Here is a 22,596-nt window from a genome sequence, read left to right as displayed (position 1 = left end):
TGAGTGCCCAGAGATTATGTTTTGTGTTGTTGTTTTCTAGCCACAAAACAGTTTAAAGGAATTTTATTAGACTTCCCAAAAATCCAGCTCAAGCACCAACTCAAGCAGAAGCAAAACTGTAAAGGTTTTGGAAAATACTAAATTCTTGAATGGCTTCTTACCTTGACAAATTTTCTCATGTAGCACTGTTATATCACAGCTATCCTGACTGATTTCCTTAGTTATTGGTTACTGGTGATTCTCAAGTCAAGTGTCTTCTTGGTCTACGCCTGGGGCTTTTTGATGAGCTTCATACCAGCAAAAGCTCCAGCCACAGCTGCACAAAAAAAAGACTGACAGCTACGCCAGATGAAATGAGAAGAGGTGGCACGTGTTTGTCCCAGAAGCCTTTCTAAGTAGTGATTTCAGCAAAGCTGGTGGGACGGCTTTGCTTTTGGGAGGCAGTTTCAAATACACAATGTACAGTGAATGCTTTTGCAGGAAAAGATAAATCCACACATTAGACATACTGTTGGTATGACAGCTCAGTCCAGAGACAGGTAACAAAGCTGGTGAGAGGTCTTACAGGGAGCAGCTGAAGGAATTGAGACTTCAGTCTGGAGGAGGCTCAAGGAAGACCTTACTGCTCCATACAACTCCTTGAAAGGAGGTTGCGTTGAGGTGGGGGTTGGCCTCTTCTCCCTGCTAACAGCGATGGGCTGGGAGGGAATGGCCTTGAGTTGTGCCAGGGGAGGTTCAAGTTGCATATTAGGAATTTTTTTTTTTTTTCTGAAAGTGTGTTCAGGTGCTGGAATGGGCTGCCTGGGGAGGTGGTGGAGTCACCGTCCCTGGAGGTGTTCAAGAAACATTGAGATGTTGTACTGAGGGTCGTGGTTTAGTGGGAAAATACCAGGGGTAGGTGGACAGTTGGACTCGATGATCTTGGAGGTCTTTCCCAACCTTGTGACTCCGTAATTCTGTGATTCTATGAATTCTTGTAGCATCAACAACTTCTCATTAGACAGTTCAATGATTTGCTACATATTTCTGTGCCACCATGAATGTTCCAAGAAGTGCTTAAAGAAAGGAGTGTTCCCACAGCTCTTTAACACAGGGACCTCACGGGCAACTTCTTGCTGTAGTTGTTGAGGTTCTAGTGGCTTCATATGAAGCCCATGCAGACAAACAGATAAAGCACCAAACACTGGATGCTCTCAGACACGAACTCCGGTCAGGGACTCTGGGGCTGCTAACTGTTGCGCCTCACACCAGCCTGTCCTTTGCTGACCTACAAACTGCAGGTCTGATGCTGAGGGTGCCTTTGGACCCTGTGATGCCCTCAGCAAGGCAGTTCTGCTCATTTTATTGGTTTTACTCCAGTAATTAGCACGAGCAAGGATTCTAACAACTACAGCAGTTTAGGAAGGAGCCACGTTTCCCACATTTCCCCCCCTTGGCTCTCAAAAAGTTCAGTTTTGTTTCCTCACAAAGGCAAAGGAGAAGTGTTGGGTATAGCATGCAGCGTTTTGGAAGGGCTGTGAAGAAAACACTTCGCCAACAAGTTTATTTCCACAAGCAGCAGAGCTTTATTATTATCTTTGGGCGAATATCACGAGCAGGCTTTGTTACTACGACTACATCAGCCGGAAAGCCGCGTTGCCACGACAACGGCTGGGCAGGACGGGGCGGGGCGGCGAGAGCCTAACAACCGCAATTCAGGGTGAGGAGGAAAGGCGGGATTCACCAGGGCACCAATCAGAGCTGAAGACGGAACAGGAAGGCGGGAGGGTTAGGCTCAGCTAGTTAGCGGCAGGGGAGTAGGGAAGAGCGACCAATCGCGAGTCGGGACTTGGGGGGCGAGGGCGGGGTTTCGTCGCAGTAACCAATCAGCTGGAGAGGGGGTGGTTCCAGCCAATCACGTTTGCCTTCTTCAGGTCGAGCCAATCACGTGCGGAGCGGAGGAGCGTCAGCCAATGGGGACGCGATGAGGGAACAAAAGGGGCATTCCAAGCCGCCTGCCCTTTTCCTCAGCCCAATTTCACATGACGCAACGGTTGGAGGAAGCGGTTCGCGAGCTGTAGCCGCCGCCGCCATTTTGTGAGCGTTGAGACTGAGCCGGCGGTGGTCGGAAGCGCAGCGGCGGTACGGACGGCAGCGCCACTCGCAGCGGAGCCGCAGCTCGGAGGATGCGGTAGAGGAGCCCAGCGGCAGCGGCGGGGGGGCGGCGTCGCTCGGCGGCGGCAGGGGAATCGCGGGGAGGGGGCCGTCGGTCGGTGGGTCGGGTCCTAGTGCGGGCCCCGGTCGGAGGAACATGTCGGCCCCGGAGAGCAGCGCTGGTAGCGGCGAGGCCCGGGAGGACGCATGCCGCGATTACCAGTCGTCGCTGGAGGACCTGACGTTCAACAGCAAGCCGCACATCAACATGCTGACCATCCTGGCCGAGGAGAACGTGCCCTTCGCCAAGGACATCGTCTCCCTGATCGAGGCGCAAATCGCCAAGGTTTTTATATTCCACCGCCTACTACTCCTACCTATACTGCTGGGGGGACCGGCCGGGGCCAGGAGAAAGGGCTGAGGGACGGAGGAGGCAGGGAGAGAAGGAGGGCCCGAGAGAGAGGGGAAGCGGGGCCACAGAGGGAGGCAGCGGGCCCGAGGCTGGCGGCCGGGCGGGGGAGGGGAGCAGGGCTCGGGGCCTCGAGGCGAGGCGCTCCCGTGTCACAGGTGGCCGCGGGGGGAGCAGGAAGAGCCGGGGGGCTGGGGCAGCAGGCCGGGGGTCGCCCTTGGGAGCGAGCGGAGGACAGCGTGGCTCAGCAGGGAGCACGGCCCTACCCTTCCCACCGTCCCACACCCCCCTCCCCTTCCCCGGCCAGGCTGAGGGCCGCCCCTTCTCCCGCCCGCACCCCGTAGGGAGCAGGGGACCCGAGGGCAGTCGGGTTGCGGTCCGGCCGGGGCAGAGCGGCTCGCGGTCCCGTGTGGGTAACAGATGCAACATGGCGGCCCGGCCGTGACTGGGCAGCGCCTCGCCCTTGGAGCTGGGTTTTCCCCTCGACGCTGGTGTCGAAACCGTTGCATTTAGCGATTTCTTACGTAGAATAACGATTGTATAAGTGTCGTTAGCAAGAGCCTGAGCTTGTGGAGGTTTATTTTTTTTAATCTATACCCGGATAGTGCGAAGGAATGAAAAGGTTGAGTTTATAGCACGGAAATCGTATGCTTTAGAAAGGCTAAATATAATGAATTTTTAAGTATCGCTTCTAGTTTAAAAGATAAGGTTATTTTCCCCGTGAGATGTTAACTGGAGGAGTAAGGGCGTGGGGCTTGTCTTCCAGGAAAGTTTTCAGGTGAAAGGCGATCATCTGCTCTGAGTAGGGAAGTGTGCTTGTGCTGCTGGTGGGGTGATTCTGTGCTGTCTGCTTAGAGAAAGCGACGTGGGCTTGGGGTAACCCGTTTGGCTTTCAGGTGGCTGTGCCTTAAGTGAAGCTAGTGCTGTGTATCTTCATGTGTCTTGGCTAGAGAGGTTTATTTGGTGAGGATGGGAAGAAGAAATTCTCCCCGACTGTAGAAACCGCAGCAGCCTGTAGGATCCTGACATGGCGTCTGAAAGGCACGTGATATAAAAGGAAGGGAAAGAGGAGGCTCCCTCTGAACCCAACCCAGGCAGTTGCTGACATCAGTCAGCCACAGCACACGGATGGGTGGAGGGGGGGGTTACTGTACCTTTCTAACAGCAGCTTTCTGTAAGAAAAGGGTTATTCCTTCAATCCATCGTGTTCCTGCCAGTCACCCCTCCCCCGTTGTCTCCCTTGCTCCCTCTAATACCAGGCTCCCTCTAATATAGGCCTTTTTTTTCCTTTGGCTTTAAATCGCAGTTTATAATGGTGAGAATTGTACTGTCTAATGCTGGGGAGGGAAAGATCTTTTACATTATTTAATCTGTCTTTCTACCAATGCAGGATGGCTCTTTAGTGTTCCACAGACCTCTTCCAGTCTAGTTTTAAATGCTACCAGTGGCCAACTTTTGCCATTCCTTGGGGAGGTGACCTCATAACCGAATAGATCTCACCATTATATCTCCTAAAGGGCAGTCGATGTGTATAATTTGTGATAAATATCAATGCTGTCAAATTTCTTCATTTCTGGGTGTTTTAGAGCCTGCCCTGAAGTGTGTGTTTTTTTTTTTTTCTTTTTAAAGATGTCTTAAATCTTGTATCAATGGTTAGTTTTGCCTTAGTTACTGTTTGTGACTGTGGTTTATTCAAGGCAAGTTCTTAGTTGTTTTTGGGAAAGTGCTCTCCTTTGCTAAGCCACTTTTAAAAAGTGTTGCCTGGAGACAGTTTGTTTAGTGTAAAAACTTGAGTGGTCTGCTTTACAATTTAATAAATGGCTCTGAAATGTGTGACTGGTATTATAAAATATGTAAATAAAAAGTGTGAAATATGTATTTGTCTTTTTATTTACCATTGTATAGTGCAGAATTTGTTTCTGAGACCCATTTTGTGTACAAAGTTGTTTTTTAAACAAAGTTTTTTTTTTTGCAAGTTTGTGACTTGGGGTTTGATTATGATTCAATTTTTTTTTGAAGTTAAACTTTTTTTTTTTTTAGGAAACTAATAAAAAAAAGCCACACATTTCCAACAGTAGCTTTCATACGTTATTTGAAAGAAGAGTGGGAATTCTGTGGTGATGAGCTCAGCGTTAGCATTCTGTGTGTTCTGGTGGTATGCGGAGCCTCCTGCTGTTGGTTAGCGCTGTGTGGGGCTCTTTCTTGCTAGGGGTGCTGTATAGATCGCCTGAAAACAAGAAGTTCAAATCTGGGATTCCCTTGTGTGGTTATTGGAACGTGGGCTAGATAATGTAATAAACATTTCCAGAAATGACAACTTAACCCAACCGTTTTTAAGTCATGGTTCTTAGGTTGTGCCAGCTGAGTATTTGAAGGAGGGCACTCTGCTAAACTAACGCTGTCACATTTTGAAGTAGGCTTCCTTACTACATTGCATTGCTTTTCTGTGTGATTACTTCTAACTACTCCCAAGCACATGAAGCTGTTAAACTTGTTACAGTGCCTTTGCTGTTAAATGGATACTCTGGCATCTCCAACTCGAATCTTAGCTGTGTATAGCGAGCTACTTCCATACCTTGGTGAAATGGAAGAGTGTAGTGTGCTCTGCTAGTAGCTCTTGAGCATTTGTGCTGCTGAGGCAGCTCTTTGTTTCCCCGAAAGCTGACTTAGAAAGTCGGGAACTGTACACTGTCATTTTTTATATAAAAGAAAGCATTCACAACTTAGCGCAGTGTTTTTAACGTGCCATTGTGTGGGCTGCATTAAAGAACTAACCAATGTTTCGTGGACATGTTAATATTAAGCAGCTGCACATCCATTTTTTTCTAAGCTGGAGAAATGCCCCTATTCTAACACTTGTATAGTAGCAGCTTTACAGCCCACTATTAGGTCATAAGTTCAGCTCTCAGATTAGGTAGTACAAATGGTGTAAACCATACTCTTAACATGCTGCTTAGCTGTGCACTTCTCTGTCTTTTCATGTACAAAATAAATCAGCTGCCTGCATTTTTTTACATATGCTCAGAGGCAGTGACGCAGTCCCCTCCCCATTAACAAGAAAATGTCCTTTTCAGTGTTGAGTTTTGGTCATAGTTAATTAATATACACTTAAACGTGAGGAAATACGGTTTACCCATATAAAAGTTTTGTTGACGCGGTGCCCTTCTGTGAATCACTTTAATAGGGAAGGATTTAAATCTAAAATTGTAAAGCAAGAGCACTTCCACACACTTACTGGACAGTGGGGCTGTGAAGTAAGGTGTTGCTGATCATCATAGGAGCCTGTCCTGTTTAAAAAGAACACTGAAGTTACTCTGGTTTGATACTGAGTTACCGGATGGTGAATGGGACTTACAAGTATTCCGAGGGGATGTTGGTCAGCGCGGAGCTTGTGGTGGTGTCTTTCACGTTGTCCTCCTCAGCTGTTTGCTCACTGATGCTTTCTGGAACTTTGCTGTGTCTTCTGCTGATGAAAGCCAGTGGTGGGCATTAAAAGCACCTTGATTTGGGCCGGTAGTGCTTTTCCTGCATTGGAAGCTGTAGCTGTCCACCATCCAAGCTTCTGTTTCACAGACTTGCTACAAGTTTTGGTGTGGATTTAAAACCGACAAAAAAGATCCCTCAAGCCTTCTCTTTTAGCAAAGATGTATCCTGAGTGTGAAGACTCCAGGCTGTGAAAACTGTGGTTGTGATTCCTGAGCTTTCCCGTGTGTACCCAGTCAGCTTGGTGATTGGGTTTGGTCTGGATTTAGAACTTTGTCTGCACATCCATCTAAAACCTGACTGTTACCGCTGACAAGTGCCAACAGAGACTGGGATTCCTTGCTCCACTCCCTTGGATTACAGTGATATAGTTGTGACCTTTTCTGCGTGTAGTTTGTGAAAGGACTGTGATGTTCGACATATAATCTACAACTGCTGGAGTTCTCTGACCTGGGCTGTTCTCAGGAAGTCTGATTTGTGTTCTGTGGAACGGAGAAAAGCAAGCATTCAGGAGGTCCAAGCGATAAACGATTTTTTAAAAGTTCCTTGAAGTGCTAGCGATGGCTTCCTGCTAATTTCAAGTTATTTTCTCCAGTGGGTTTTGAAAGGCTGCACTCGGTACACTAGCAGTAATACTGTCTTGTGGGCTTCTTTTTTCTTTTTTTCCCTTTTTTTTCCACCCCAAAGCTTTGAGACAAACAGAATAACCCAAGGTGTTCCTTTTCTCTGTGGTAGACCCACCGCATTATACTTTGAACTGAGTATTGATTTTCCAGATTTAAGTTTTTAAGTTTTTGTATAAACAATCCCAAGCAAACCCCTTGGTGTTTATAGTGGCAACAAAAAGAGAGGTCTGTATTTCTGGGATTGGTTATCCCTTTATTTAAATAGCTGAACGTATGTTTTTGTTGTACTAAACTTCTCAGTTTCTTCTTATTACTCCAGGCTCCTGCGTCAGAGAAGCTCCCTGTTATGTACCTTATGGATTCCATTGTCAAGAATGTTGGAAGAGAGTATCTTACTGCATTTACTAAAAACCTAGTTGCAACATTTATTTGTGTATTTGAAAAGGTATATACACTTTCAGAAAAGTTCTGTATTTAAGCAAAGTTGTTCCTGGTAAAATAAATACACGCTCTCAGCTTTGGGTTTTCTTGGGTGCTGAATGAGAAGAAGGAATTGTTTTTTATAAATGGCAATACTGTATCTATAACGTGGGAGGGCATTCCTGCTGTTGTCAAACCTGTGAGATAAGATAGCCAAAAGGTGCAAAGTCCTGATGAACTTGTGTAGATTTTCTACCTAGGCAAGGCTTCACTGAGTTTTTTGATTGCTGATTGCTTACCTGGACAGACTTTTTGTAATGTATGGAGCAGTTAATTACGAATCGCTGATTTATTTTTTAAGGTAGTGGTTAGTCTTTATGTCAGGAATATACTCAGAATCAGTTTCTTAGAGATTTTTCTGAGCTCTCTATAGTTAGATTTGTCTGATTCACTTAATTTTTGATGTGAGCACTTAAACTGTGACAAATACTGGCACCTGATATTCTTTAAGTGGTCTGTGATTAAAAAACGCATATGATGGGTGAGGGGGGGAGGTTGTGAGAGTATATTATTGCTTCGTTGCATTAAAAATACGTGTTCTAATTTCATTCAGTGTTGAAAACTGCTGCCAAATATACTCACTTTTTTTCTAAGTCTTTAAACCCAGTGAAGTAATTGTGCTTATTCCTCAGTGAGAATGGCAAATCCAAGTCCAGCTTTTGAAAGACTGGGCTTGAATGGGTTTAAGTTGAATCTGAAACGGAGAGTTAACTTCTGTGGTTTCCTGTATGCCCTAAGAAAGTGGCACCACATCTGAATGAGATGAGTGGAGCTTTGCTGTATTTGTTACTACGTACCAGTGGGGATCTGTGATCCCAGAATGTTTTGTATCTGTTTTTCAGCTGTACAGTGGAAAAGGGATAGATTGTCATAATGAGCTCAGAAATATTGAACTTTTGTGTGTAGAGTAGATAGGTAGGCATTTGCTTATTTTTCCAATATTGGTTTGTGTTCTTTCACTGAGTTGCATTTAAACTAGCAGCTGAAGCTCTGGGTAATTCATCTGCTGAGTTTTGTAGTCTACAAGCTAACTAGAACTATTAAATTTATATTATATATGTAAAGTGTCAGTCACTTTAGATAACTGATGATATTGCAAGATGAAATTTGCCCTGACGTTGTTAGACATTCTGTTTTATCAGTAAATGATCACTGAAGGTATCTTTAAACACTTAGCGAAGTCAGAAACTGGCTCAGTCATGGCAGCAGCTTTTGCAGTGAAAGTTGTGTAGAGGCACCCTCCCACCCCCCAATAGCTAAGTATGAATTATTTTTATTGAAGTTCCTCCCCTCTCTTTCAAAGAACTTCTGAACTTTCTGGACAGCATGTCTTGCTGTGACACCTAAAATAAAACTGCAGCCAAAAAAAGGTCTTTACAGGGTCGATGTGTAATGACTGAGTTAGCACATTCGCAGTAGGGCAGCTGCGTGTGTTTTGTCAGCAGATGTTTCTCATTTATTTAAATGAACTACTTGAGTGAGTCTTGAACTGTCATAAAATGATCCAGTCTGATTGCAAAGAGAAAATGGGTGCTAGCGCTACTAATACACTTGATTTGTGGCTCATAAATGGGTCAGATTTTGCAATTGAACTACACTGTGCTTGAATTTGTTTTGACTCACACACCTTTTGTTGGATTTGTTAGGGGGAAAAAAAAATTTCAATGATTAAACAGCTAAACAAAACACTGCTTCTGTTCAGAAAGTTTGTTGTTCTCTGATTTGTTTGTTGTTGCTGCACGCCACTCAGCACAAACATTTGAATTACTGTATTGTTTCAGAGGCTTTTTGTTTGGATATTTTTGTTGCTGTATTTTTTGACAGAAATTGGCCAAGTAAATTGAGAATTTTGGTAATGGAAAAGCTGAAAGAATGTTCTCAGAGAATGGTAATACACAATAAAGCCTTCAAATAGCCTTGAAATGACAGTTCTACATTAGAACTACTGTTACCCATTCTGTTGGTGTAGATGTATCAATCTGTGCCACTTAGGAGTTCTTTGTAGCCAGTTCATTGTGTTAAAATGATAAATTTGGTAAGAATATAAAGCGTATGAGATCTTAAGTTCTACAGAAAAGTTTAAGTTGTTTTATATTAACTTAACAAGCCATAGAATTGTTTTATTGTTTTAGGTGGATGAAAATACTAGGAAAAGTTTATTTAAATTACGCTCCACATGGGACGATATTTTCCCTTTGAAGAAACTTTATGCACTTGATGTCAGAGTCAACTCATTAGATCCTGCTTGGCCAATTAAACCTCTGCCCCCAAATGTGAATACTTCTAGCATCCATGTGAATCCTAAGTTTTTAAATAAATCGGTAAGTCTTTATACCTACTGTATGAACAGATGGCAGTAGTACTCATGTTGTTTTTGTTGTTTGTATGCTGCTTTGTGACAAATGTAGTATGATAAGAATAAAGCACCTGATCTCTGGAGACAGGTAAGATGAATTTGGGGATTGGAAATATTTAAGGGGCTTAGTTTTTGTTTTAAAACTGAATTCTGGATTTCTAAACATTGATTTATTTATATTAAGTGGCGTACTTAATTCTCTCACGGTGGCGTAGTTAACCCTATGGCAGCAGGCAAATTCTAGAGGAGCAGAATTTTTTCAGCATTTTTTTTGTATTTTGCATAAAAATTGCAGTTTATAACTTGTGCAAACTAAGTCCCAGTTTTGTATCATGCTAGCAGTTAAGGGAGATGGAGTTAGCTGGTTCTATTAAGATGCTGAATGTAACCTTGTGTTTTATTTTTAGCCAGAGGAATCTACTGCATCTACCTCTGCTGTCACTTCTGGTGCCTCTACTCCTCCAGCTGTTCCTGAAATACAAAAGAATTTGACACAGGAGCAACTGATAAGGCAGCAATTGCTTGCGAAGCAAAAACAGTTGTTAGAACTTCAGCAAAAAAAGTTAGAGCTGGAGTTGGAACAGACTAAAGCACAATTGGTGAGTAGAATAGTTGGTGAATGGTCCTTGGTTTGGTCTCACTTTGTTTGATACTGCCTTAGCTGCTATACTGGTAACTGCGGTTAAGTTTAGACAGGAGTAGCTGTTTTAGGACTAGAGCAGGGCAAGTAGACCTGGTGCTCTAGACCAGTAATTGTTAGGTGAAAATCTTAAGAATTACATCCAGAACAGCTTAAGAAACGTTTGTGGTCTGTCGTTCTGCTCTGAAAGATCCTGTCTGCCTGTGGTACATCTTTTCATGGCTCTTAATTAAAGAGACTTTTTCGAATATATTTGCTCTTAGAAAATGGAGTATTTCCATAGAGAACGGGGAATCCTGATTGTAAGAAATGTCAAGGCGGTTTCTGTCCTCAGTGGGTCAAGTTGGTTTGATGTCAGTGGTGGCTGTTAAGATGTTTTGTTTTTATATTGTGTTGAATGTTTGTGATACTATAGTGAAACATCTTAAAAGACCAGAAATAAAAATAAATCAATATAGTTTAGCCATTTAATTTTCTTGGAAACGTGGAAGGTATAGAAAAAACTAAAGCTGTAATGAGGCGTGCTTATGTTGCATTTTTTGCAGCACTGACTTGAACTTCATCTTCTGTGATGGTACTGTGTTATCTTAATACCTGTGGTTAGGAATTAATGGGTCATTTTCAGTTAAATGGCTGAATCTCATAACTATTTCAAAACATTTCTATTTACTGCTTTGTTTTCAGAACAGAACACGAGCATCTCTGTGTTGTATCGTGCAGATTAATACTGTTTTTTCTTTTCACCTTATTTCAGGCTGTTTCTCTTAGCGTTCAGCAAGGATCGTCTTCTATGCCTTCAGTTCCAACACCTTCCAAGCCACATGTGTCCCAGACACCTCACATGGCAGTTAAAATGCCTACTCAGGCTTCATTGCAATCTGAAAAGATCAAACCATCGCCAAGTCCTCCACTTCACGATGTCAAAATAGTAAATAGAGATCCTCGACTTAATAGAATGTCTCAACATTCTTCTCATGCTAAAGATCAGTCTCATAGGAAAGAATTTCCTCCAAACACAACCGGCCAGTCTGATGCCAAGGTGAGCAAAACATCTCAGTCCGAAAAACAAAGCTCAACAAAACCAGAGAAATCGAAAGCAGGTGAAAAAACACAAAAGAAAGAAGCTGATCAGGTGGAAACAAAGTCTAAGTCTCCATCTCCTTTGAAAAACAAGCTTCCCAATACTAAAGATACTAAAGCCCAAGAATCTGAAAGCACAAAAGTATCTGAAATGAGTAAGCGGGACCCAAGACTGAAAAAACATCTTCAAGAAAAGCCAGAGAGCAAAGGGGATGAGGTGAAGGAAAAGAGGAGAAATACAGAGAAAAAAGAAAAAGACGAACATAAAACAGGTGAACATAGACCAGTAGGCAGCAGAAATAAAACTGTTAATGGTGTTGTTCAGAAACAAGATGTGCCTACCGAAGAATCAGAAAAACAGGGTGGAAAACAAGGGAGATCCAGTAATAGAAAACGGTCGCGATCCCGCTCTCCTAAGTCACGGTCACCATCTACACATTCTCCAAAACGAAGAGAGAGGAGATCGCCCAAAAGAAGACTCAGGAGTTTATCTCCCACTTCTTCAACTCCTAAAATTGGAAAGATCCGTCAGATAGGTCCTAAGCAGTCTCATGCAGAAGAAGCCTCACAAGGGGCAAGAGACGAAAGGAATTCTAATAAGCGAAATGTTAAACAAGAGGTGCGAGATCCAAGGAGAGTGAAAAAAAGCCAAGAAGACAGGCCCCAAGAAATTGCAAGCCAGCATTCTACAAAAGCTTCTCCTGATCCAAAGGAGAATGCAGAGAATTGGCAGGGATCCAAAGCAGGCAAGAGGTGGAAATCCGGTTGGGAGGAGAATAAAAAGTAAGTTACCATATTTTAAACAGGTTCTCTCTGAAGTAAGTGGAAATTTTGCTCTTGGCTAAAGTACAGTCAGGTTTGGGAGGAAATATTCAGGCTGTCTGTATTGACAGAAGTTCTTGATCACAATTCGTAACTTGCTTGTGGTAAAAAATGGCAAATATGCACACTTTCTAAATTGATAGTGATGTTTTACCGTTATCAATTCTGATAGAGATGTAATATATCCTGAATAAAGAACTAACTTAGTTTTGTGTTCCTATTCTCAGCTCGCAGCAGACTGAAGAACACCAAGCTGTTGGTAAATCTCCTCACCAAAGACACCGAGAAAACTGGCCTGCTGCTAAGGGAATTCTATCACCCCGAGCACCAAAACAGCAGCACCGGTTAAGTGTGGATGCCAATTTACAAATTCCCAAAGAACTGACGTCTGCAAGCAAGAGAGAATTACTTAAAAAGGTAATAATGGTTGATCCTCTTTGTAGAGGTGTTTTGAATAGAGTTGTGCTTTGCTTTTCTGCTTAGAAATCCAAACTTTATGTTGCAGGCCAATGACCGCTTAGCATCTGGTGAAATAACACAAGATGAGTTCCTCGTGGTAGCTCATCAGATTCGACAGCTGTTCCAGTACCAGGAGGGAAAGCACAGATGTAATGTGTGGGACAGCCCCACAGAGGAGAAAGGCTCTCTGAAAAGGAAGCCTCTTCTATCTGACGCGGAGTTAACGTACTACGAGCATAAAGCTAAACTGAAAAGGACACAAGTTCAGCATTCGCTGTCAAGACTTGATCTCTTGGATCCTGATGATATTTTGGACTATCACGTGCCCGATGCTTTGCTTTCTGGAGTGGACTGTGAGCAAGCGAAAGCAAAGCGCGGAGTACAGTTTGAGAGAAAAGAACCTTTTGGAGAAAGGTCAAGACGGCACTCTCCTGTAAGTGGCACGAGCAGACCCTTTGCTGAAAGCCTCTCGCCGCTGGAGGGTCGACGAAGGCTTGAGGAACAAAGTGCTGCTAAAGGAGGCAGGGGTTCGAAAAACTTTGATCCTTATGACAACTGGGGAGAATCAGATGAATTCAGAGATGCTCTCAGACAGCAGGGAAAAGGTACGGCAGAGTTCCAGAAGATAGATGGTGATGCTGTCTGTAGGTTTGATAACCGTGAAGAAAGACCGCTGCTTGGGAAATCTGGTATGTATTTTTGCCTTATTTTACAGATGTTAAATAATTTGCAATCTTCTGGCGAGTGGTTATCATGGGGTTGTAGGAGATGCATAGTCCAACCCTCTGTGCTAAAGCGAGTACCTTAGAGTAGGGAAGTATCTGGGTAGATTATGATTATCCCCAGGGAAGGAGAACCTTTCTGGGCAGCTTTCAGTTCCAGTGCTCTTTAACCCTCAAAGTAAAGTATATTTTTTCCTCATTTTTCTATGGAACTGTCTGTGTTCCAGTTTGTTCTGTTGTGCCTTATTCTGTCACTGGGCACTGCTGAAAGAGAGCCTGACCCCATCTGTTATCCCCTTGACCTGCTGGCCATGCTCTTCTTCATGCACCCTAGGTTTGTCATTGGTTTTGTTGGCCACAAGGGCCTGCTGTTGATACATGGTCAGCCTTTTGTCCACCAGGACACCTAGGTCCTTCTCTGCACAGCGCCTTATCTTCCTTTATTTTCTTTTTTCAGGTGTTCGAGATGAACCAAGATCACCATTCAATGAGCGTTTCAAAAGAGCTAGATACGAAGACCCAGATAAAGAACCATTTCCAGACAGTCCAGGGTCAAGATTTGGAGGCATAGAAGCAAAGCCGAGAATAAGTGCACTGATGGAAGACAGACCTTTATTTGATGGTTCATCTAGACCATCTGCTGCAAGAGTTGGAGCAGACGGACAAGGAAGCCCTTTTATTGATAGTCCTACTGCTGGTTCAAGTTCTAGAATTGATGGGCCACCTGGACAGGCTGCTCTGAGATTTGAGGGGCCTTTAGTGGGCGCAGGTGCTTCTCAGTTTGATGGACCCCTGGCAGGAGCAGGGGGAGCTGGAGCCCTAAGATTTGATGGGCCACCAGGGCAGCTGGCGGGGGCTCTCAGGTTTGAAGGACCACAGGGACAGGTTGGTGGAGGAGGTCCTCTGAGGTTTGAGGGACCTCTTGGGCAAATAGGTGGGCCGTTGCGGTTTGAAGGGCCTGGAGGCCAGCCTGTGGGTGGTCCTAGATTTGAAGGACCTGGAGTTGGTCTCAGGTTTGAGGGACCCCGTGGTCAACCTTCAGGTGGTCTCAGGTTTGAGGGACCTCATGGTCAACCTCTGGGGCCTCGCGGTCAGCCAGGGGGTGGCCTCAGATTTGAGGGACCGCACGGCCAGCCCTTAGGGCCTCACGGTCAACCAGGAAGTGGTCTCAGGTTTGAAGGTCCACATTTACAGCCATTGGGGCCCCATGGTCAACCTGGCAGCGGTCTCAGATTTGAGGGGCCACATGGACAGCCTATGGGGCCACACGGACCATCAGGAGGTGGGCTCAGATTTGAGGGGCCACACGGGCCTCCAGGTGTAGGACCCAGATTGATAGATGGACCAGTGCACCAGGGAGTTGGTGGACTTAGATTTGATGGTCCTCTGGGACGGACCGGTCCAAGATTTGATGGCTGCCATGCTGGGTTTGATGGACAACCTGGACAGCTGTCTCTTTTGCAAAGATTTGATGGAATTCATGGACAGCCTGGCCCAAGATTTGAAAGGGCTCCTGGCCAGCCCGCACAACCACGATTTGATGCAGCCATACCTCAGAGATTTGATGGTCCTCACCAGCCAGCCTCAAGATTTGACCTGCCCCTTGGCCTTCATGGTGCACGTTTTGAAAATATGGCCAGCCATCCTGCCTCACGATTAGAGATGTCGCCATATGGACAAAGTGGGCCTTTTGTTGACCATCCCGGACAGGGCTACAGTGGACCAGCTCATGGGATGCAGTTCCAAAGGCCTGAAATATTTGACAGTTCACTAGGACCAAATTTCAGTGGGCCAGCTGGCCCAGGAGCACAGAATTTTTCATTGAGAGCATCTGGACATTATTTTGATGACAAACTTCAGGGTCCTCAATACGGGAACTTCAATAGTATGTCAATGGGAGGTCATCAGGTAAGAACTGATTCTAGTAAATAATTTACTTGCAGAAGTGTTTTTGTGTAGACAATTAGCAGTTCTTTCTCTAAAAACATTGATGTTTTTTTTTTTGCAGACTAAAATATCCTTAAGTAGTATGTAGATGATTCAAGGAAAGGGGCACGCATTGCTATTTTTTAAGAGTCTTTGTCTTTAGAAATTAAAAAACAGTTCTTTGCAACCATTTGGTAGCTGAAAATATAGCACTGAGATTAGTGTCTTGAATTGGAAAATGAATTAGGGAATTGGAAGACACTGATGTTTTCACTTATGCAAAGCAAATTCTCTGCAAATCATGGCAGATTATTGAAGTGAATATACATAATCACTTTTTTCTGAAAGGTTTAGAATTAAAATGGACCAAAATAATTGTTATCTTTTTGAAGATAATCCATAACTTGGGGGCAACTGAGAAAGATGCCTGCAGGCTTCTAAGCTACAGCTTCTGAAGAATAATCATGGCACCAGCAGGCTTTATGGTTTCAATTGTCCTTGCTGTTGCTTGTTGGAAGTGCTCTCTTCTGAAGGGAAAAATAACTGTAAATCAGTGAAAATGATGTCCATTCTCCCAGTTCTCCCTGTGGGGGTTGTATTACAAGCATGCTGTAAAAACTATTTCTCTATCTGAAGATTCCTGCTGCAGCTGGTTTGCTGAAAATCAGTCTTTCAGGATGAGTTCCATATCATGGGTACTGTCTCAGTTATTAGATAAAACCTCATTGTGACACCTTGGTTTGGTGAATGCTTTTTTATTAGCTCCTTTTTGGTGAAAAGGATCAGTTTGAAATACTGTGTGTGAAAAATGTGCTTGAAGGATGGGCGAGTAGAAGAAAAGTTGGTTTGGCTGTTAGGCAAAATGAGTCTGCTTTCTGGTATTTTTGTGATGGGGAATGAAAATGATGCCAAGGTGTGGTAACTGATGGATCCTTCGCTATGGAACTGAGAAAGTAAAGTAATAGAAACATTTAAATATATATGGAGCTGAGAAATTTATAGAGGTTAATGATAGAATAATTAAAAACAAATTGCCCGCCAAGAATATTTAAAGGCTTAATTTTACAGGTTTCGCACATGTCTGCTCAGCCAGGACCTTATGGCCAAGGTCAACAGTATTTACCAAATCCTGGAAGCTTTGTTCAGAACCCTGCAGGTACTGTAATAGCAATGGTATAGAAATAGTGATTTCCTTCCGTGTCCTTTGGAAGTTCTCTGTTCATGACCACAAAAACGAGTGCTGTACTGAGGTGATGTGGTGGGTCCATGTGCACTAAGGGCAGCCTTCAGTGAGATGGCAGTAGGTGTGGTTTTGGGAGTACTGTCATCTCTCCAGGGGTTTCCCTCAAGCAGTGAGAGCTTTCATTAACCACATGGTTTTGGTATGTAGTTACATTTCAAAACAAAACAAAAAAAAATCACCCAAAACCAATTTTTGGTTCGCTTTTTGTATGGCAGAAGGGCACCTCATTTGGCCAGGCCGAATTAACATTCTCAATATATTAATTATTAGTCATAAAAGTCTTTTATCAAGTCGTAAACGATGTAAGTAGATGGATTCTCATGAGATCTTTAAGCACAAAACAAGAAAATGCAGTGTTTTTCATGGAAATCTCAGCACAGGACAGATGGCATTCCAAAATACTTACATTATGAGGGAAGTTGTAGGGGAGGAAATGAGGCAAAAGCTAGGTATGAGGCAAACTGAAATGGATAAATAGACTGAAATTAAAAATGGAAGTAAGGGGTGGAAGGAGAAGAGTGTTGTGAAATATGCTGATAGAAGTGTTTTTTTTATGCTAGCCTTTGGTGTCTTTGAGTGTTGTGACATTTTTTGTCCCCTCTCCTAGGAGGAGCCCTTCCACATGCATATCCTGATAACCACCTTGGTCAGCTTGATGTCAATGAATTGTTTGCTAAACTGTTGTCAACAGGAATCCTCAAACTGTCAAAAACAGATTCCACTTCAGCACGTATGTAGATTTCATTACATTCTAACTCCAGTTTATGCATAGCTGAAGTGTAAAGTGAAGTGTGAGAACTTTGTGAACTCTTGTATTCTTTTTGCTTGAATGGATCTTTATGGGAAGCCATTCTGTGCATGTGAGAAAGTGAATTATTAACTTTCTAAATATATGTTTAAGCTGCTTAGAGCCTGCAGTTTTGTTTTTGGCACCCTGCCTCAGTAACTTGTTCTGGATTTTAACCAGATTGTTGTCAGTTTCTGAAATACTTGTGTCTCTTTGAATACTGAATTCTGGTGCCAGAGGCTTAGATAAAACAGCGCTATCTCAAATTGCCATTCTGAGTAGCACAGTGTCTTTGTATGCGTTTCAAACTATGAGACTGACTCAACTCTTACGCATGTTCAGCTTAGCGTATTCAGATTATTAACATTTGAATAAATATAATGTTCGGGAGCACTTTGTTTTGTTCTGAAAATGAACTGAAGTTTTGATGAACTTCTTTGTTTTAAAGAAGCGAATGAAACATCGGCGCAGCCAGCTGCTGAAGAGGAGGATGATGACCAGGGTGATCATGATGTCCCAGACCTCACAAACTTTAAAGTTGAAGAACTCAGACAGTGCGTATTGTAGCATGAGCTTACACTGCACTGGGAATAATGGCATGGTGGTATCTAGATAGTTAATCCAAGATGGTTGAGAAGGTGTGATATAACAGTGCTAGCGTGTTCCTTGTGAGTAGTTAATGGCTATTTGAATGCTTTTAATTTACTTACTTGAATGCTTTCAGCTGACTGTGTCATATGCTTTAACCTTATAGGAGAAAATGCTTTTCTTCTACTCCTGAGGTCGCTTGAAACAACTTACAGAGAAACTTCCCATTTCTTCCCAAAGTGTTAACTTCTTTTTGTTTTTCTAGGCGTTATGACAGTGTTATAAATCGACTTTACACTGGAATTCAGTGCTACTCGTGTGGAATGAGATTTACTACTTCACAGACAGACGTTTATGCAGACCATTTAGATTGGCATTATCGTCAGAACCGTTCGGAAAAAGACGTTAGCAGAAAAATTACCCACAGGAGGTGGTACTACAGTGTAACGGTGAGTAATGCAAGGTGTGTGCCTTGCTAATGGAGGGCTGGGTTTGGTGCTTTGCATACATGCCGTGGGATTGCAGTTGAAGTTGCGTTGTCATTGGAGTTTGGTGATCAGTGATGTCTGATATTTCAAGTAGCTTTTATACATACCTGCCAAATCAAAAGGCAGTTAGATGGTGAGTAATAAGCAGCTTGGAGTTATCCGTACTGCTTTGGTTGGACTGAGAATGGAATGAAAGTTGAAGGATAAAGGCCTTTCACAGCACTGTTTCAGTTTTAGTGAACTAAGATCAATTACATTTGTTACTTCTGGGATTTCATTTTTCTTTTTCTTTCAAATGTATTTTATTAACCATTTCTGGCTATTTGTGATTGTGAATGAATCCTTGTCCTTAGGATTGGATTGAGTTTGAAGAAATAGCCGACTTAGAGGAGCGTGCAAAAAGCCAATTCTTTGAAAAAGCTCATGAAGAAGTTGTATTAAAGACACAGGAAGCTGCAAAAGAAAAGGAGTTTCAGAGTGTCCCTGCTGGACCAGCTGGAGCAGTTGAGGTGAGTTTCAGCTTGCCTGCCATAACCCATGTGGTCTATAAGACTGAAGTCTTGTTTTTGTGCAGTACTTCCTAGGTTTTGCATTTACATGTATGTAACGTTTGTTTCCTTGTGGCAGTAGCAGTTTAACTAACCAGTAGTTGAACAACTTCTGTGCTTGTTGGCATTCCGTGGTTGAAAGGGAGAAGCATGTTGGTTTGAGTGTTTCCATAGGAAGCATAAGTAAAAGAAGCTTGTTGGATTTCTAAGTAGGAAATGGTTGCTTGGGATTCAGTAGATGATAAATGATGTGTTACCTTTATACACACACACAAAGATTGTTCTTTACAAGATGGGCATTCGGAAGAGCTGTCATAATCTTCTGACTTGAAAATAACCAGCAGATATGTGTTTTGGTAGACCAGTGGATATAGCAGTTAAATACAAACGTTCTTATATGCTAAGCCTACAAGAAACTAGGTAACAAAGGCATCAGGGATTTTGTTTCAATCTTAAAAAATTACCTTTTGTGCCTTGTTCTCAGAGGTGACTTCATTTTGCGGAGAAGTGTTAAGGGTTTTAATACTTCTTGCACAGTTCTCACTCTATCTCAAAGTTGAGTTTTGGAAGATGCCATGAACTAAGTCCCCACACCAGATTGGCTTAACTTGACAGTAAAACAGCATTAGATTGTTACAGAGTGTCTTGCAGAGACTTCCTCGTTGAGGGAGCAAAGTTTAACTTTTTCAAGTGATAAATATTGTTGCTCATTCTACCAACTGTACTCAAATAATTTCTGTTAACATTTTCTTATTTTTGAAGTGTGGAGATAAAATGTTTTAGTCTTAGTATTATCTTATTGTATGTATACATACAACTGTTACCAGCCAAGTTCCTGAAGTTGGTGTTGAGTGATAGTTTTAATAACACCATGTATCATGTCACTTCAATAACTTCTCAGAGGTGTGAAATCTGCCGGGAGCAATTTGAGCAGTACTGGGATGAGGAGGAGGAAGAGTGGCATCTAAAGAATGCTATCAGAATGCATGAGAAGGTAATGCAATTTTTTTTATACATGGTACTCATTTATATTGAAAAGCAAAACAAAAACATAACAGAAGAATTATAGAAAGAAATAGGCCACAGTGACCTGTCTTTTCTGAAGGACTCCTCTTTTAGTTTTCCTGCTTCTAAGTGCATAAATATCTCAACCTTTGGATGTGCTTGAAGTCCTGGTATCATTAGTACAGACTCACTGGGCTTCCCTCATACTGTGTTGCTAAAAGATAAACAAAGGTGATCTTCTCTACTTAGCATTGTTGAGTCTGCCTGGATTACTGGATCCATTTCTGGGTCACTCATTACAAGAGAGACCGTGCTGGAAAGAGCCCAGTGCTGGAGCCTATCCCTCTTTGGAGGTCTTCAAAAGCCAAAGCATGTGGTCCTTGGCAACTTGGCTCCAGATGTCCCTTCCACCCATTCTGTGATTCTGTGAATGTTCCTGTGAGTGTGGGTGTTGGTTGTGGTCCAATTATTTCTGTACTTAGCTAGCTCTACAGAAATAATTCCCTGTGCTTACAGGATTTTTGTGTGATGCTTTTCCTAAATAAGCATATACCAGATACTTTCCCAGTCGCATTTGACACCATACTTGATTTACACATCATTGTCCTGGAGGAATGGTGTGATCTGTTTGTGTCTGACCAGTGCTTATACTGTATTTGTAATGTATTTAAATGGGTAACAATTATTTTCCAGATTTACCATCCATCCTGTTACGAAGATTACCAAAACGTAAGAAAACCCTTACTTTCGTATTTTTTAATGATTTTGCTTTCAGTTTGTTTGCTTGATCACTGTCTTTATATAGAGCAGGTCTTCAGAATCAGTTCCTCATGCATGTGCCTAGGGAAAGAATCAGAGGCCTTGGGAATGGCAAGTTTGTAATGCATAATTAGAGTTAGTTATGATGTATCCATGACAGCTTTTGTATCACATAAGTGAAACTAAATTGTAGCCATTATGAATGTATTGTTGAGTAACATGCGTAATCGTAGGAATTTTAAGAAATTGAGAAGATGAATGTTAGTATCTGTTAACTTTGTTAAGACTTAGGAGCTAACAGTTCCTTTTGGGGGGATAGTTGGGAATATTTAACAGTAACATATTAAGCATTTCATCACTGCGAGGATACTGTTTGAGAGTAATTACAAAAAGTAAATGCTATTATATAGTAAGTTTTGTTATTAGATAAAGTAGAAAGTAATATGTAAAGTTTGGAATTTGAGTGATCTACTGCCCGTGTGTTTGCATTTTGGAAGAGACAGAGAGGGAGAGAAGGTAAAAATGGTTGTTTGAACAATGTGTTAATGCTGTATGAATGTTTGTTTTATAGACATCATCATTTGATTGCACACCCTCTCCCAGCAAGACCCCTGTAGAAAATCCCCTAAATATTATGTTGAACATTGTTAAACAGGAAACAGATGAGTCCTGTGACTCACCTCAAGTGAAAGAAGAACCTGATGACACCCCTGCTGCCTGTGCAGAAGAGAGCACACCTGCCTCTATAGATGTTAAAACAGAACCAGATGAGTCTGTTTAGATTGAGGTTTGATTTTTTTTACAGAAGAGCTCCTGTGTTAATTCTGGAAAGCAGATACTTTTTATAGGAAATAAAAACGTTCAATTGAGGCAGGGCCTCAGCTACTGTTTCGTTAATAAATAATTAAATAAATACATTTTTGTATTTAAATTTCTTATTGCCTGCACTGTTTCAGGTGTCATTGTGTGAAAATTCTGTACATGCGTGAAAATTTAATGGAATGAAATTGTATATGTAAAAATGTACAATTTTCACTTGTGGAAATGTAAATTATAAATAAAACATATTTTTGCTATATATGGAGTGTAATGTTTATGCACACCATCAAATGAAGACAGTGTTTCTGTACTTTTTTCAGTTTAAACAAAATTAAAAAGACCTCAGTTTTAAACCTCTTACTGAATAAGATTCAGAAAAGCAAAAGCAAGCAACTTCCTTCAGTTATCTCTTAAGTGGGTGATCAAGGGAAGCAGTGCTGGAACTTCTCAAGACGAAAGCCTAGATTTCTTCTTAAATTTACTTGAACAAACTTACATATCCAGATATAAAAAAAAAGTAACCAAAAGACCATTCTGGGTAGAATGACAGAATATAACAAAGCAACCAGAGTGCTTGATTGTGAACACAAGTGCCAACAGACAATTAACAAACCAGGATGCCTGGTAGTTGAGACATTTTAATGATTATTTTTTTCCTTTAGTCACACATAAGAGTTTAATACAGCTGAACAAACTTTTCTTTACAGGGGGGAATGAATCTAAGAATGCTCATTTGAATTTTTTTTTTTTTTTTTTGTTGCTTATGACTGGATTTAGGTGATAAACCAGCTATCCTGAGATGTTAATATTTCTTAAATGTAATAAATAAAATGAAGCATATATTCGTGTCGATCTCTTTCTTTCAGTAATGGGTTTGTGTGTTTGGGCATGTTTGTGGGATGGGCAGCAAGCTGTCATACAGTGTTTGTCTTGGGATAAGCATGCATTTGCCCGATGTGGGGTGGAATTCTTCTGAAAGTCAGAGGAAATATCACTGTCCTAGGATGTGGCTCTGCAATGTCGGGTACTTAGAAAATCCAAATTCACCCCAGTGTACGCTGTATCAGCTGTGAACCTGATCTGCTGTTGCTTGCAGTGTTTCCCGTCTTCACAACCAGACTGCAAGCAATAACCCTTGTGTAGCATCTTCCTGTAAGTTGCAACAAGAAGTTGCATATTAGGAAAAAATCCCCTCGGATATGCAGAGTGATTTCTTTTGTCCC

The 22,596-nt window shown here is 42.3% G+C and overlaps 1 protein-coding gene across 2 annotated transcripts; it reads left to right on the top strand.

The window, feature by feature from the left end:
• The first annotated feature begins 1,974 nt into the window (after nt 1–1,974).
• PCF11 (PCF11 cleavage and polyadenylation factor subunit) lies at nt 1,975–21,632 on the top strand. 2 transcript variants are annotated; one of them, XM_052669370.1, is made up of 16 exons: nt 1,975–2,479; nt 6,971–7,096; nt 9,264–9,452; nt 9,895–10,086; nt 10,882–11,990; nt 12,257–12,446; nt 12,535–13,177; nt 13,668–15,118; nt 16,205–16,292; nt 16,987–17,109; nt 17,618–17,720; nt 18,020–18,203; nt 18,596–18,751; nt 19,692–19,784; nt 20,489–20,524; nt 21,126–21,632. In XM_052669370.1, the coding sequence occupies exons 1-16, from the start codon at nt 2,291–2,293 to the stop codon at nt 21,333–21,335; spliced, it is 5,082 nt and encodes a 1,693-aa protein (XP_052525330.1). In that variant the 5' UTR covers nt 1,975–2,290; the 3' UTR covers nt 21,336–21,632. The 2 variants fall into 2 exon arrangements, with proteins under 2 accessions (XP_052525330.1, XP_052525320.1); XM_052669360.1 differs by having other exon boundaries at nt 1,976–2,479; nt 17,615–17,720.
• Nucleotides 21,633–22,596: the final 964 nt, after the last annotated feature.

Source organism: Tympanuchus pallidicinctus, unplaced genomic scaffold (assembly GCF_026119805.1).
Source record: "Tympanuchus pallidicinctus isolate F22 unplaced genomic scaffold, pur_lepc_1.0 scaffold11, whole genome shotgun sequence".
NCBI lineage: Eukaryota > Metazoa > Chordata > Aves > Galliformes > Phasianidae > Tympanuchus > Tympanuchus pallidicinctus.
Note: the sequence above shows the minus strand (reverse complement) of the source record. Positions and strands in the feature narration are given on the sequence as shown.

Coding starts and splice junctions, on each gene's coding strand:
- PCF11 (XM_052669360.1), top strand. CDS start 2,291: ATGTCGGCCCCGGAGAGCAGCGCTGGTAGCGGCGAGGCCCGGGAGGAC. Junction 11,991..12,256: donor GGTTGGGAGGAGAATAAAAA/GTAAGTTACCAT, acceptor TCCTATTCTCAG/CTCGCAGCAGACTGAAGAAC. Junction 17,110..17,614: donor AACAGATTCCACTTCAGCAC/GTATGTAGATTT, acceptor TTTGTTTTAAAG/AAGCGAATGAAACATCGGCG.